The following is a 17,502-nucleotide window of genomic DNA, read 5'->3' on the forward strand; positions in this document are numbered from 1 at the left end:
GGTAGATAATCTTAGAAAGTACAACACTTTTAAAAATAAGGAGACCTGCAGGGAAAGGTAGAGCTTATATCATTATTTTTAAAAATAGGTGTTCTCTTCCTGAACACCCTTTAAGGAGTATAAACAAAACATGCCAAAATAAGGAAATGCCAAACCCCAGAGCTGACTTGTCCAGCCCCATGAAACATGTCACCATATTATACAATAACATCCTTGCAGATAACCTGGGAGGCAACATCTGTGGTACTTCAGATGTTTATTTTTGCTTTTGCAAATCAAATATTTCTTCATTCCTGAAATTTCACGATTTATGGTGGAAATAATCATAAATGCCATTAGTCTGGGTCACGTAAGGGCTCTCTGAATCTTCATTGTAGTGCCGAGAATGTAGTATAATTTCATAAAATCTCCACTAAATGAAACTGTATGAAGATATTTCCCCAGTAAAAGACCAAATCTGGATCTTCATGTAGTTTCATTTGGACGATGCCTGTTAATATGAAAACACTGAGACACAAAGGAACACCAAACTATTTCTATGGGAGGAATCACTGAAATGCTTGCTGATGCAGCGCCTATAAAGCTAAGTAATAATGAAGTCCTCCCTTCTCAAGAATCTAAGGAAAGTCAAGTGAGCTGGTGTTATTAACCAAAGAATGTTTTTTATTGGCATGCATTAGAAGACATTTTTCTTTTTAATAGGTCATTGCATGAGTCATTCTCCTGGCACATTGATCTGTTCGTGTTTCCACATGTTTACCTCAAGATTGCCTGAGCAGTCATGGACCCAGGGGGCTGACTGGGCAGTGACTAAAGGCTTCAGAAGCACGTTCCTCCTCCCGGGTAGAGAAAACATTGGTGCCCTGGAGACTCCACTCTGGTCCACAGTTAAGCTTCCAGTGTGTGAAAACAAGGGGCCACGTCATTCATAAAGGATGCTGGTCATTTCTAGTCACTTCCCAATAGCTCCGTAGTTAAACAGGTTTCTATTTTACTCTGCGAGATGCTTTAAAAGTGGAATTATTCATTCACTCAGCCCATCACTCACAGAACAAATGCTCCTTGGTCACTTTCCCTGTTCAAGGCATTGTGGTAGATGTGACCAAATGGGCACGGATTTGGACCCCATGGAGAGTGCCTTCTAGAACGATGGAAAACAATGGAAAACAAAACAATACGACTACTAGCAGTACAGAGTACAGCCAAAAGAGAGGAAAAAAATAGAGATAAAGTGCTAATAGGGTTTGAAGCACAGAAAAATAATTGGCAAGTGGAAGAGAAATGAGGATCGACTCAAGAAGAAAACTATCTGTCCTGAATTGGGGAGGATTTAAAGAAATAGGAGGAGAAATGCTGCTCATTAGCACCCTGCCAGGAGAGAGTGGGATATAGACAAGTATAAAGAGGGTAGGGCTACTTTAGGGATGAAGAGGTAGGTGGGGCCAGGGACAAGGTAAGGGGAATCCAGGTCTGACTTACCTGCCCACTGTTGGCCAAGTCATCCACAGACAGAGTGGGGTCCAGACGCAGGGAAAGCCCAAAGTCACACAGGCAGCAGGTCAGGTCGTTCTTCACCAGGATATTGGAGCTCTTGAGGTCCCTGTGCACGATGGGCATCTTGGGCCTCCCGCACAGGGTGTGGTCACTATGCAGGTGAGCTATGCCCCTGGCCAGGGAGCTGCCCAGCTTGCACAGGTCCTCCCAGCTGATGACGTGTCTCGTGAGATACTCCTGTAGGTTGCCCTTGGCATGGAAAGCAGTGATCAGCCAGTACTGCTTCCCCAACTCCGTCTTCCGCTCCTCGGCCGTCAGGAACTGGAGGATGTTCTCATGCTTCAGGTTGATGTCCGAGAAGATGTCTTTCTCCATCTTCCAGGAGGCGTACTCCTCATAAGGGAAGATCTTGACTGCCACGGTCTCGAACTGCTCTGAAGTGTTCTGCTTCAGCTTGGCCTTGTAGACCTCAGCAAAGCGACCTTTCCCCACCAGGGTGTCCAGCTCAATGGGCAGCAGCTCCGTGTTGTGGTTGATGTTGTTGGCACACGTGGAGCTGATGTCGGAACGGTCATCTTCTATGATGATGGCCAGGCGCTCACTGAGGTCCATGAGCTTCCGTGGCTTGCTGGTCTCCCAGGACGGGGTCAGCTTCTGCTTCCGGTGGACACGGTAGCAGTAGAAGATGATGATGACGGCGATGGCGATGACCAGTGGTGGCAGGAGGCTGATGCCTGTCACTTGGAATATGACTAACAATAAGTCAGGGTTGTTGGTGGAATATTCTGATGTGGGAAACAAAACAAAGGAGAAAAGGAATTGGGTTGAGTAGGTAGGTACATCCTTGCAGATAACCTGGGAGGCAACATCTGTGATACTTCAGGTGTGTGTTTATTTTTGCAAGTCAAATATTTCTTCATTCCTGAAATTCCAAGATTTATGATGGAAATGCTCATAAATGCCATAAATTTGGTCACTTAAGGGCTGTCGTAATCTTCTTTGTGAGAAAGTGGGTGTACACCTCACGTGTCCAGATGTTTCAACAACAGTATAGTTTTTATAAATAATGCATTGTGAACTTTTATTCCATGGATGGATGCGAGTGTGCACCTGTCTCGTCTTCCCTGCCTCTGGCCATTCATTCAATGTTTCCTACTCTTCCCTCAAACTTAAGCTTAGATGCCACTGCCTAAAAGAAATCTTGGAAAATATTTTCCTTCATATATTCTCACAGCACCCTACATTTTCCTCTGTAACAATGTACCAATTTCAATGAAATAACTATGACTCTACTTAGTGGTTTTATATTTGCCTTTTTCTACTTCCCACCCCTAGTAGACAGAACTCTGTGCTGGCAGGGACCGTGTTTGCCTTCTTCATGACCGTAAACAACACCCAGCACCCATCAGGGCCTCAATAAGTGTTGAATAAGTGGAAAAAGTGTTTACTGAGTGTTAACTATACTCAAGGCATTGCAGGAGGCTTTGGGAATATAGAAAGAATGACAACTCCTGCTTCCAAAAACTTGTACATACGGGATCTGGTTTAAACAAAGAGATCGTCATAGTGCGCCCAGAGTCTTTGCTCTAACTTGTCCTGTTCTGATCAACATCTAGGCTACCCGTAAGCATCAGCTCTGAGCTTCGCGGTGGTGGAGAGAGAAATCTGTGGGAGGGGTCTCTTTGGAAGTCAGTTCCCTTATATTCACCCCATATTCCTCTTTTCAGTGTGCATGTGATTTGTAGCTTCACAGAACAGAATTACTTAATAGCAACAAAGGTGAGAGAAGTTAAAGAAGGAAATGTAGCCTGTTTGCTGACTTGGTCACGGAAGCAGGCCCTGTGGTTTGGCACCAGCTATTTCACTATAATGTCTTGTATTCCAAAGTCTGATCCATGTGCTGGCCATGGTAGAGGCTGGTTAGACAGTTTTCCTCTTGGGGAGAAGGCCATAGATGGTATCGTTCAGGGGGGTAGGAGGCAGGGAATGGAGTTCAGTGAGAGGTTTGTTAGGCAAGAATCCCAGAATTCCATTGCTTTATACATCTTCCCTCAAAGGTATCCTTTCATTAGTAGGCCTCATGCTCAGGTGCTACATTCATTCATTAAACACAGAGCTCCTGAGTTCCTGCTATGGGTCTGGCACTGCCCTGAAAGAGGTTATAACCCAGTAGTGGAGTTAGGGCACGTATTCAAATGCCTAGTGATATATGGCCATCCAGAGTGGGAGCTACATGTGTGGTCCAGTCTCTGTGTTGGTGGAAAAGCTTAGAGAAACAGGGAAGACACAGTGGCAAGGACTGCCTTTGAGTTGGGCAAAAAAGTTAAAGATGTGTAAAAGGAATGTCATGTTAAGAATTAGGAATATATTATCTACTTGAGGAAGAGGAATCCCCCCACATTGATTACTCTGCATAAGGGGAATAGAAAGGAAAGTAATGAGTAGGTGATAATGGAACCAGGTATATCAGAGAAGGGATCTATAATTATTCAATCGGCAGTTTTCACTGACTATAGGTGTTTGGGGGCAGGGGAAATGATGAGAATACAGTACAGGTGGAATGGAGATAACCATAATCTCCTTAAGGGAATCCATTATCTCGTTGTATTTGATATCGTCCCTTAATGAAGCACCATGTGTAAGGAAGCTAGTACCACGTCAATTTGGAGTTTTTAAGTTTAATATGATTCACACCCTATTCTATGGTAACTCCTAAGTGGAAACACCAACTTCCACTAACTATATATTCTAAATGAGAACTTTAAGTCTTAAGTCTGATGCCACTAAAAACTGGAGAAGTAACCCCAAAACATATTTTCAGCAACTGAGAGAAAAAAATCAGTATTTTGAGGAAAAATACATTAAGGCATTTTAAAAAATAGGAAAAGGGATGCAATTTGACTCTTAAAAACCTGAATTCTTGCCCGGCTGGTATGGCTCAGTGGTTGAGTGTTGATCTATGAACCAAGAGATCACAGTTCAATTCCCAGTCAGGGCACATGCCCAGTTTGTAGGCTTGATCCCCGGTAGGGGGCGTGTAGGAGGCAGCCAATCAATGATTCTCTCTCATCATGGATGTTTCTATTTCTCTCTCCCCCTTCCTCTCTCTGAAATCAATGGAGACATATTTTTAAAAAAAAAACAAAAACTGAATTTTTACTCACACTTGGAGGATTAAATGGGACCAAGGACAGGTAGGACTAGGAGTGGACATGGCAATGGGATGAAGCAATAACAGGAAGGAATTGTGGAGACATGTGGACAGTCCCTGGGGTCTGGCAAAGTATGAGTCTGGAGAGCAAAATTAAGGGGACTGATGAGATAATATTCAGGTGCAACAGTTGGAAACAACATGCCTTCTCTGTAAGTCCACCTCTATTATCTGAAGTATCCGATCAATGCGTTTGTGTCAAATACCCACTTGTCTGCAAATACAGAGACGTTTTATCATCATAAATTGGTTTGATGCTCTGATTGTTGGTCTCTCCCATGAGAAAGCATGTTCTGCTTGGGGAACAGCCAGGTGTGCTTTGATCTTCATCAGATACCCAGAGCTGGCCTCAGGATGGGGCACTTTCTGGTACTCAGCCACTATTTGTTGTAGAAGCTGAGTGAATGATGACTTGTGGGGGACAGTATCCCTCACGTGTTTTATGTTCTGCAGCAGGAGTTGGCAAACTACAGCCCTAGGGCCCATGGCCTATTTTTGTACAACCTATGAGCAACAGACTTTTTTTTTCACCTTTAAAGGATCATTTAAAAAAAAACAACTTAACTTCACTGACAGGGAAATGAAAATCAAAACTACAATAAACAGTCATCTCACACTTGTTAGAATGGCTATTCTCAAAAAGAAGAAATAAGTGCTGGAGCTTATACAGAGAAAAGGGAGCCCCCAGGCATTGTTGGGGGAAATAGAAATTGGTGCGGCAGCTATGGTCAACAGTATGGAGGTTCCTCAAAAATTTAAGAGTACTACTACCATCTGACCCAGCAATTCATCTTCTGGGTGCTTATCCTAAGATACAAAAACACTAACTCGAAAAATATATGTACCCCAATGTTCATTATAGCATTATTAACTATAGCCAAGATACTGAAACAACCTAAGTGTCCATCAATGCATTATCGGATCAAGAAAAAGTGGTATATGAAGTGCCTATCAGCAGAGGAGTGGATTAAAAACTGCAGTACATCTACACAATGGAATACTACACTGCAGTAAAAAAGAAGAAATTCTTACCATTTGCAATAGCATGGATAGAACTGGAAAGCATTATGCTAAGCGAAATAAGCTGGTCAGAGAAAGATAAATATCACATGATCTCACTTATTTATGGAATATAATGAACAACATAAGCTGATGAACAAAAACAGATCCAGAGACAGAGAAGCATCGATCAGACCATCAAACCTCAGAGAGAAAGTAGGGGAGGGTGGGGGCAAGGGGGAGAGATCAACCAAAGGACTTTGTATGCATGCATATAAGCCTAACCAATGGACACAGACAACAGGGGGGTGAGGGCATGAGTTGGGGGGATGGGGCAATGGGGTAATAAGGACACATATGTAATACCTTAATCAATAAAGAAAGAAAAAATAAAATAACACTAATTATGCCAAAAAAGGAAAGAAAAAGTGGTATATACAAACAATGGAATACTACTCAGCCAAAAACAGATGAATTATTGCCCTTTGTGATAACACAGAAGGTTACTGAGGGTACTGTGCTAAGTGAAATAAGTCAGATGGGAAAGGACAAAAACAGTATTTCACTAATCCGTGGAATATAAAACAACAAAAAAAGAAACAAAAAAAAAACACAGAAAAGCAAACATAGATACAGATCACAGAATAGTCGTTAACAGAGGAAAAGGGGGATGAGAGGAAGGCAAATGGGTAAAGGGGTCAAATATATGGTGACCCAAGGGAATTAGATTTTGGTGGTGAGCACACAGTATAGTAAACAGATATTGAATTATAATATTGGACACCTGAAATTTATACAGTTAATAACCAATGTTATCCCAATAAAAAATAAATTTAAAAAAGAAACTAAGAAGTTCATGCAAGAGAGCTCATATCTTGCTCAGACAGCCTAAAATATTCACTATCTTCCCTTTACAAAAAATGTTTGCTGACTACTCTTTTATAGATGTTATTTTAACAACCTGTGACACACGGGCAGAATTTGGAGAGATTGTATTTTGATCCATTGTGAATATTCTCTTTCACATGTGAGAAATCAACACAATTAGAAAATTTTAAATATTAATTGCATAATTACTTAGTCATGTCTCCAATTCATTAAAGAGTGCAAAATGACCAAATGAGCTGTTTATCTACCACTCCTAAGTGAATTTTATAATTCCTGGCCATATATCAAAAGGGTCTTCCTCACTAAATTCTATTCTTTTTTTGTTGTTGTTTGCTTCTTAGCAGCTATATTTCTTTTTTTTTTTAAATTTGTTATTGATTAAGGTATTACAAATGTGTCTTTATCCCCCCATTGTCCCCTCATGCCCCAGTCTTGCCCTCACCCTCACCCCCTGTTGTCTGCGTCCATCGCTTATGCTTATATGCATGCATACAAGTCCTTTGGTTGATCTCTCCCCTTTGCCCCCACCCTCCCCTACCTTCCCTCTGAGGTTTGAGCATCTGATCGATGCTTCTCTGTCTCTAGATCTGTTTTTGTTCATCGGTTTATGTTGTTCATTATAGTCCACAAATGAGTGAGATCATGTGATATTTATCTTTCTCTGACTGTCTTATTTCACTTAGCGTAATGCTCTCCAGCTCCATCCATGCTGTTGCAAATGGTAGGAGTCCCTTCCTTTTTACTGCGGCATAGTATTCCATTGCATAGATGTGCCAAAGTTTTTTAATCCACTCATCTGCTGATGGGCACTTAGGCTGATTCCAAATCTTAGCTATTGTAAATTGTGCTGCTGTGAACATAGGGGTGCATATATCCTTTCTGATTGGTGTTTCTGGTTTCTTGGGATATATTCCTAGACTAAATTCTATTCTTTTTCAGGCTAAGAGACACACAAACACAGAAATCCCTGAAATGTATCTGATCATTCATTGAAGCCGTCTCTAGAAATACCCCCACCTTCAATGTCAGAAACCAAAGTTTTACTTTCCCCTCGAATTTCCTGTGTTTTCTTTTTGAAAATCTACTGTAAATATCTTGTGGGGAGGGAATTATTGAATAACATCTGTCAATTTTGAAACTTCAAAGAGGCGGTGAAAAACCCTCACAATAGCAAAGGGGCTGAAAGGAAGCTTTGGGATGTGGCTTTATCTAAACAGGAGCCACCCACACCCTCTCACAGTATTAACCCTTAGGCTACTACTAAAAAAAAAGAAAGAAAAAACCAACAGCTGTGGGTGTAGGTACCAGCTAGCATCTTCTATACTCAGAGACCAGCAGGAAGTATCCTCGCCAGCCGCCAATTACACAGAAACTCGTAAATTGAATTCTTAGTATGAAACTGGCTGTGTCCTAAGAGTTTTATATAATATTTATATTTCATCAGAAAAAAAAAACCCTATAGAAACTGCTATTATTATAAACCCCATTTTATAGGTGAGGAACCTAAAAGGGCCAGATGGTTTAAATAATTTCCCAAGACCATAAACTTGGGCAATAGCGAAACTGACATTTGAAAAGCACCTGTCAGATTGGTGAGACCCCTGCTCTTAACTCTACACTGTAATGCTCAGACTTCCCATTGGTGAGAACCAATTTACAATGACTTCATAGAACCTCCCAATTTGATAAAAGTCGGGGCTGGACTAAGTGAGTGTATAGCCATCGGTTAAGTGATATCGGCAATTCTTGGATGATGTGTCTTAAGGGACATATTCTGAGTGTGCTGATGATTTCTCTCATTCTTAACTAAGAACCACAGTTGAGTGGTGTCCCTGAAAATATGCATCTTTTCTCTACATGGGAAGAAAAAAAAAATCTTACATGAGGAAGAACCCTAAAAACTTTTTTTCTCTCAGAGCCTATTCCTAGATAGAAATAGTGGGGCTCAAGATGTAATTGTTGAACTGTTGGAAACTTCCATGAATTGTTTCTTGGATGTTGTAACTAGTCCTCAAGACCTGACATTCACTTGACACTCCCTTGTTATGTAACATGGAGCTCGTTCTGGAGGGCATAGCAACTAAGGGGCATTTCTCCAAGGTTATAAAAAATGAGTCCCCACACTATAACCGCAGGAGCTCTTAGCCTAAGCTCCATGGATAGAATTCAGTGCCTCTGTGAGTTTAAAATGGACAAAATTTGCTCTAACCCTTAGCTAAAATGTAACCTTTCCTAGCATTAGCCATGGGTAACTTTGTCACCAATATTCACATTTATTGCAGATGTCTTGGCGTATCGTTTATACTCATCACTTAGACATTTCCATTTTTTTAGACCTGATCTAGATCTTATTTAAAACATTACCATAGAAACATGTTACTATAGCATGAGTTTATTTTTAAAATATTTGATCCTTGCAGTCCCATGTCATGGGTTTTCTTTGGAGTCCTGTGTTTTATAGTATATGCATTTAAAAACACATCACTCTAAGGGGTCCGCAGGCTTCTCCTGACTTCCAAGAAGTCTGAGGTGCATATGCACACAAGCAAGAGCCCTTGGCAGAGTGAAGGCACCTGACGCTCATCTCTTTGCCAGGATTTCCTAGAGCAGAGTTTGAGATTCTCCCCGTTTCTTGGGGAAGCTGGTAAGGGAGGAAACAGAGCCTCCTGACATGGTGTTGTGTTCCCCACGGGCAACTGTGGATTCTTCCTCAGCTTTTGTCACCTCGACAGGGAGCTCTGCAGTGGAAAATGATGGGACCCCCAACCCCTGCTCCTTCAAACTCTTAATAATAAAGGTAACTACCAACATGTGCTTCGTTGAGCTAGGCTCTGAGCAATTCACTTTATAAGCATCATCTCACTTTAGAGATGGAGAAGAAAGAAAAAGAGAGAGAGGGAAAGAGAGAGAAGAGAAAGGAAGAAAAAACATTGAGGGGGGCATTGAGATTTATGATGGTTCGCACAAGGCAAGCAGGGGTGCCCATTTCCCCAGGTCTGAGTGGTTCCTTCACCCTGTGCCACCAAGCTGTGTTCCTAGCAATAACCCCAGGGATCCATTTAATAATTCTGAAATTTTCCAAAGAAATGTGTCCCACAGAGAGAGGCCAGATTTTGTTGCAAAGAAGGAGCCATTTGCAAATGTCAGACTTGATAAATAAATCTTTTTTAAAGACAAAGGTCAAAGATAAATGTTAGTATGCCATAAAATAATACAAACTGGCAGAAAACCTCAAGAGGAAATTCCATGGTATACATTCCTCTGGAGTGATTTAAAAGTAAACAAGTTGCTGAATCTCACACACACACACACACCATATAGAGGACAATGAAGACAGGTTGCTTCCAGCCTCTTTCAAATCCTTTGTGATGCCCATAGCCAACACTGGTTGCTAAAAGGAAATCAAAATTGAACCTCTATAAATCAGTATTTTTAAAAGGTCACAGAGCAGGCGTTTGGAGCAAATTTACCAAGATACTTATTTATCAGAGCAATAGGAAGGGGCACAGGTGATCATTTCCCCCATCCCTTGGTGTGTGGGTATACAAATGAGCATCACATGGCAACTACAGAGATTCTTGTGAAGTTGGTAATGACCCTCTAACCACAAAGGCTTTCACAAGCCGACATGTTCATCTGAAGCAACAGGATATATATGCAACTGGCGGAGGTCCAAAGAAGGAAACTGTGCTAAAGAGAGATATGCTGGGGGGGAAGGGAGTATTTCCTGTCGAGCCATTCTGTGAATTATAACCCTGAAAAAGTACAGCATTCATTTATTGAGCATCTACTAAATGCCATACACTATGTTTTTATATGGTTAAGTTTGAATCCTCATAGCTGCACAGCTAGGTATGTATTATTATTCCCTTTTCATAGAAATAGAAATGGGAAAAAATACATAAAGTGAGCTGGGGTCCAAGCAGAGGAGCCTTGCAGGGTAGTTAGTGGTGTGTTTGGAGGGTTGAGCTTCACTGACGAGGTTGCTCAGGGTAGCTCTCAGGGGAGTAAGCCAATACAGGGTTCAACATGAAAATTCAGAAAAATGACAAGATTATGGAGCCAAAGAAAATAGAAGTAAATGTAGTTGCAATTGGTGAAATAGAAAACAGAGACATAAGCGGGAGAATCAGCAACACCCCAAGTGTAGTGTAAATGACTACACAACGTAAGGAGCTCTGTGAGACTGATAATGGAACAAAAGCACAGAGGATACACATATTTAATTATAGGCCCAACAAAGATGCAAAGGATAAGAAAATCCCCGAGCAGCATTTTGTGAATAAATGTGAAAACTTAGACAATGATCAAAGACCTAATAAAAATGATATCTATATGTAACTTACCAAAACTGACCCAAGAAAAACTATAGAATTTGGATAATCTTACAAATATTAAAGAAAATTAGTAAGTAAAAATCTCCCTAAAGCAAAACTTTGATAATTTTTTATCTTTAATTGTAGCCCTTTACTGTCCAAGTAGTTTTCTTTTCCTTAATATGACTGAATACAAATGTCAAAATTTGATTTTTGCAGATTTGTCCAACCCTGCCCCCAAATTCTTCCTACAGTATAGTAGAATCCTTTGGAAAATGTTTAGTCAGAACCTAATTAATGAAAAGGAAATGAAATTACTATCTTGAAGAGATACATGCACCCTGATGTTCACTGAAGCATTACTTACAGTAGCCAAGACATGGAAACAACCTATGTGTTCACTGTATATGTAATGGAATACTATTCAGTCATAAAAAAGATGGAAATCCTACCATTTGTGACAACATGGATGGACCTAGAAGGCATTATGCTGAGTGAAATCAATCAGACAGAGAAAGACAAATACTGCATGATCTCACCATATGTAGAATCTTAAAACAACAGCCCTGGCCAGTTTTGCTCAGAGGATTGAGCATCTGCCTGTAGACCTAAAGGTCAGGGGTTTGATTCCTAGTCAAGGGCACGTACCTGGGTTGCAGGTTCAATACCTGGCCCTGGTCAGAGTGTATGTGGGAGCCAATCAATAGACATGTCTCTCATCAATGCTTCTCTCTCTCTCCCCCTCCCTCCCTCCTTTCCACTCTCTCTAAAAAATCAATGAAAAAATATCCTTGGGTGAAGATTAACAAAAAAATAGAGTTTTTAAAAAAGATAAACAGTACTGATATCTCCTAAATATTTACTGGATATGTTCTGAGTATGTTCACTGATCATGCAGAGGAAGCGTTGCTGAGTCACAGCACTTGCCAGGCAGACATGCTGAGATCCCTTCCGAGACAGATTAAGGATTTCAGAAGGAGCAAAACAAACTGCCTCTTTAGTTTGTTACATTTCATATCCTTATCTGCTTTCCTCTGTTCTTGCCCCATCACTCACACACACATATGCCCATACCCCAAGCCATTATATATATACAGGGTGTCCCCCCCAAAATGTATACACACTCTAACAGCTGATAGCTTAATTTTGAAAATGAAATACATTTTAATAAACACTGCCTTTATAGTTATTCAAAGTGTGTAAACATTTTTGGGACTATAAATATAAGTGATTAGATATAGATATATAGATACAGATACAAATATATAGATATCTCATACTCAGGAATTCCAATATTTTATCACCATTTTCTGCATCTTTAATCGTTTTGGTAGCATGGTCCAGAAAGAATGTTTTGACACCCTCTATTCACAGTGTGCTCCCCAGACCGGCAGCATCAGCAGACGTTACCTGGGAATTTATGACAAATGAAGGCTCTCAGCCCTGACCCAAATTGCTGAACCAGAATCTGCATTTTAAAGAGTTCTCTACTTGGTTCATTTACGTGGTGAAGTTTGAGAAACACGGCTCTAGCAAACATGGGATAAGCCCCTTGGTGCTCCACCACAGAGATGCTTCCCTCTTGCAAAGAAAAGTTGTAATGGACTTGCTTGCAAAGCCCTCGTACAATTGCATTCAGTGCAAGCCAATGAGAAATGGTGCCTGAGAATTTTCTAGTCAGAGGAACCTCTGGAGGAGTGTAGAATGAGATATGATTCCCCATCCATCATCTCAATAAAAAGCAAACAATTAAATTCAGGCAAACAATGAAAAAACCATTTTAATTAAACAACAGAAGGACAGTGAGCTCACTGGGCATGCAGAATTTAATTTAACCTCCAGCCCATTGACAGGACTGTTTGTCATTCCAGACAGACTTTGAGAATATTGTTCCCCCAGAATGATGGAAGATGCTTCCCTCCAGTTCAGATGGTTGTTTTATTCCAATTACATATATTTCAAAACTAAGCTCTTCCCCACCTCTTGCAGCTCATCCCACAGTCTCCCTTACATTATTTCCTTCCCACTTCTCTCCCCAACAAAAGGGTCTTACATGAAGTCTAATTTTTATGACAACCTCTTTGGAAATATATGAGAGAGAGAGAGAGAGAGAGAGAGAGAGAGAGAGAGAGAGAGAGAACATGCCTGGCTGAAATATTACAAGGGAAACCCACTCCTCTGTAAATCATCTCAATATCTAATCCCAACAGATCTAGCTGCAGGTCTATTAGGATAAACTAATTCTAAACATTGGGCTATTTGAAAGGTTATTCTTTATGTTAAGTCATATGCAGACTTCCTGTTCGTCCACATAATGGCTTTCTTGCTGCTCTCTAAGACAAGAGACAACAAAAGGATTCCTTCTTCTGTGAGATGAGAGCTCTTAAACTCCTGGTGGGCATTTAGCCCATTTCTCTAAATCATTTCCTTTTCCAGTTGAACATCCCTGTTTCCTTCAATCACTTTTCAAAAGACATGTGTATCAGACTCCGAAGTCTGACGTATTTGTCAGACCCTAAACTTTAGGGTCGGCAAACTGCGGCTCGCAAACCACATGCGGCTCTTTGGCCCCTTGAGTGTGGCTCTTCCTAAGCCTTAGGAGTACCCTAATTAAGTTAATAACAATGTACCTACCTATATAGTTTAACTTTAAAAAATTTGGCTCTCAAAAGAAATTTCAGTCATTGTACTGTTGATATTTGGCTCTGTTGACTAATGAGATTGCCGACCACTGGCCTAAAGTCTTCCTGCCCAGCATACAGCAGGTGCCCGATCCGTGCCAGGCCCTTTTGTGAGTCTAAAGTGATCTGCTCTCTGAAATCATTCTTGCTACTCAAGATCCTTCATGTCATTTCGCTAGACCCAGCTAAAAGACTTGCAGCATAGACTACAGTGGGCCCCTTCCAATGAGTGCAGTGTAAGATGACTGCTGGTTTGTTTGTTCTGCTGTTCTGATTCTCTCAGCCAGATCATCCCAATTTTAGGATGACCTCGACTCACCTGTAAGCCCGTGGGTCTTTATCATGAACAGATGCCCAGCCAGCTTTCTCATGAGCTGCCCCTCTACAACTGACTGTTTGAATCTAGGTGCCTCACTTTACATTTATCTGTTACTTCGTATTACTGGTCATTCCAGGCAATGAAAACCCGGATTGTGTCTCTGCTGTGTTAGGCATTCCTTCCACTCTGCTCAACAACCTTTGTGTTCCTCCTGGGGATATGGATTCTTGTTACGTCTGTGGCTTTGGTTTTAGAAGGAGGACAACTAATATTATCAGAGAGCTGACAACGGGCCAGGCTTTGCCCATGATACGACACCATGTCTTATGAATGTTCGTTCCATCAGGGACAGCGCCTTGGCCTAATAAATGTTCTTTGGAGCTGGAATTTTTTTTCATTTTCTTCTCTGTGTTATAGTCTGCTGACCACTAAGGTGGGGTTTTCTTAGGATGCCCTGGTTCTTCAATTCTTTTTCTAGATTATATCTTCTACTGTGTCTAGGGTCCTTCGTGTTCTCAGGAAATCAGAAAGCAGAGATAGAGTTCTTAAGTTATTTCAGAATCTTCTCCAATAGGGAGATTAGCTGACTTTAGAAAATGCCCATGATGACTCACACTTGATACCTGTCAGGTCACCAAAACATGTTCTGACTTCTCTACTGGCTTTCCACGGGAACCACAGCTTGCCACGTTTCCCTCCCACCTGACGGTCTCACCTCCTACAACTACACACACTGCCCACCAGCCACCACCCACCCCATATTTGCCAAGGCAGTAGCATCCAACCTTTCAGCCATGCGTTCAGGTTTAAAATGTGCCTCCCCTTCAGTGTATCATTTCAACAGTTCTAAGACCTCACGTACCTATTCTCAATGAGGTCCTTGGCCTCTCCCAAAGTAACTGTTAACTGTGAAAAGCTCAGTAATAGCTTACATTAATGAATCTCACTCTTGCCCTAGCTGGTTTGGCTCAGCGGATAGAGCCTTGGCCTGGGGACCCTTGGTCCCAGGTTCGATTCCGGTCCAGGGCACTTACCTCAGTGGCAGGCTCCTCTCTGGCCCAGGCTCATGCAGGAGGCAACCAATCGATGTGATTTTCTCCATTTGAAATTTCTCTCTTTCCCTCTCTCTTCCACTCTCTCAAAAAAATCAATAGAAAAATATCCTTGGGTGAGGATTAAAAAGAAAAAAAGAATCTTATTCTTCCTCAGGAGTGTGGTAATACAGGTGTTTTGTTTGCTTGTGTTCCCCTCCTTTAACCTAGAAGGCAAATTTCAGCTACTTCCTGTGGTGGCTGGCATTCTCTGATTGCCACCATCCCTTTTCAGGTTATATGGGGACCATGCTGAAAAATACAAAAAGATTTGGCAGAACAAACTGTCTTGAGTCCAGTGTCTCCCAACATTGGCCGCATATTAAAATATCTTGGGAAGTTTTTGTGGTTTTTTAAAATCCTGATACAAGGCCTCGGACCAATTAAGTCCAAAACTGCAGGGCTAAGACCCTTTAATGAGTAGCTTTTATTTTATTTTATTTTTATTTTAAATAAATAATCAATAACAATATTTTATTGATTTTTTTTACAGAGAGGAAGGGAGAGGGATAGAGAGTTAGAAACATCGATGTGAGAGAGACATCAATCAACTGCCTCCTGCACACCCCCTACTGGGGAAGTGCCCGCAACCAAGGTACATGCCCTTGACTGGAATCAAACCTGGGACCCTTGAGTCCGCAGGCTGATGCTCTATCCACTGAGCCAAACTGGTTAGGGTTTTAATGAGTAGCTTTTAAAGCTTATCAGGTGTTTCAAACCTGCGGCCAAGGTAGAGAACGACTCCAGCCAGACAGGAGACATGGTTATTTTAAATACGCTGGGACTGGACTATGGAAAGAATGGAAAGAACTTTAATGACTGAATGTAGGATTAGTTGTTCTTGACATCGGAACTAGCTATATCCTCAGGAGGTAACAGGAGGTGTATATTTTTCAAAAGTAGAAAAGCAAATATTGCTTCTTTAAAAGTTAATATTAGATTTTTTTTAAAAGCATAATTATTGCTGGTAAAATTGAAATTTTACATAATTGGCAACATGCAGGAGTGATTTGCAAACCAGAAAAGGTTTCTTTTTTTTTTTTTCCAAAAGCAAGTCGGACAGATGTCCAGCTGGTGGTAAACACGCCCTCTGAAGTTTAGTATGGGCGGAAATGAAAATCAGTTTCACGGTGGTTAGCTAGCTCCCTGGTGTTTTTCCACCGGTGGGGCACTGCCATACTTGTAAAGTAGCAAAGAGTCTCCCTCGACCCATTTCACCATCACCTATCCATGTGTTTTTTATAGAACACAAGGAGGTGGCTTAGGGAGAGATGAGGAACTGGGCGTGTGGATGTATGGATGCACCACCACAGTCTCATAGCAATGCCAGCCTCATGGGTCCACCGTTCCATCCAACCAGTGGACGGGATGCAAGGTAAGAGTGTCCTTAGTGATTCCACTCTGCCTTGATTCATCATCAGAATGAGGTTCCAGAGTAGAAATAATCATAACCAGCAGCCGCCTCTGGCCTTGCAGCATCTTGTTTACTTTGCTGCTTAAGAAAATAAAAATCTACAAAAGCCACTGGTTTGCCTGAAGTCACTACAAATACATCCCCTAAGCTTCACTGGACTGCGTCACAGTGGCCTCTGGCATGTACAACTTTCATTATTTTCTTGGCCAGACACGGGCCGAATTCACGGATTCCGGGGAGGCTTTCTAAGGGCACTCATTCACAACCCAGGGATCCGCGGGCGTGAGTCATCCCACCAATGACTGATTTCTTTTCCCAGGAATGAGACTACTGACTTGAATCCATCATTTTCCTCCTCTGCTAACAACTTTGCACAACCATACTTCCACTCTTATTTTTTTTTTTTCTTCTTCTGCATTTAGACCAGAAAGTAAATCTGGTTTGTTTCTCTCGAAACAAAAATGCACAGCTGGCGAGACAGCTATTTTGAGTAGCGGGTGCACGGCTCCACGGCAGCACACCCAGAACTCCCCGACCTGCCAAAACACCACTTATGCTTCTCGTTTTTTACACGCAAGAACCAGGAGTTACTCAAGGAGCCAGCTCCCTGATCCCGGAGCGAAACAAACACAAAATGAGATTTGAGAGAAAAGGGGCAGCACCTCCCTGCAAGCCTTCCCGGACTCCGAAACCAATACGAGTCAATCAAGTGCACCGGCCGTGTGATCAATACACAGAGTGGGCTTGCTGGATGGCAGGAGGCAACGTTATTAAGGTCACAGTAGGTCCACGGGGAACCAGCTGGCTGAGATGTTCTGCTAGCAAGTTAAACACAGACAGGAAACCGCGCGTCTGATGCTGTAAAAAAATCATTTGTCTTCCTGCCAGAGTTAGGCTTGCAAACCAAAGAGTCTGTTTTCATTTAAAAGAAATTCTTACAACAATGAGAGAGGAAGGAATGAAACTCTGTGGCTACTAGAAGTCCTCGTCTCCCCTCCCTCGACTTCTCCAGTCAGAGAGTGTGCTAACTGAACGCCTGCACGCACAGCGGTGAACACACCCTGGGTGACACCCTACATCTGATGGTCC

General features: G+C 41.7%; 1 protein-coding gene across 1 annotated transcript in view; it reads right to left on the reverse strand.

The window, feature by feature from the left end:
- TGFBR2 (transforming growth factor beta receptor 2) overlaps positions 1-17,502 on the reverse strand; it is an 80,087-nt gene that overhangs the window by 16,413 nt on the left and 46,172 nt on the right. Inside the window, exon 4 of the mRNA XM_070391826.1 lies at positions 1,480-2,279. Coding sequence (XP_070247927.1) covers positions 1,480-2,279 — 800 coding nt within the window. The remainder of the gene's footprint in view (positions 1-1,479; positions 2,280-17,502) is intronic.

Source organism: Myotis yumanensis, unplaced genomic scaffold (assembly GCF_028538775.1).
Source record: "Myotis yumanensis isolate MYYU_CA2020_CCGP unplaced genomic scaffold, mMyoYum1.0.hap1 SCAF_14, whole genome shotgun sequence".
NCBI lineage: Eukaryota > Metazoa > Chordata > Mammalia > Chiroptera > Vespertilionidae > Myotis > Myotis yumanensis.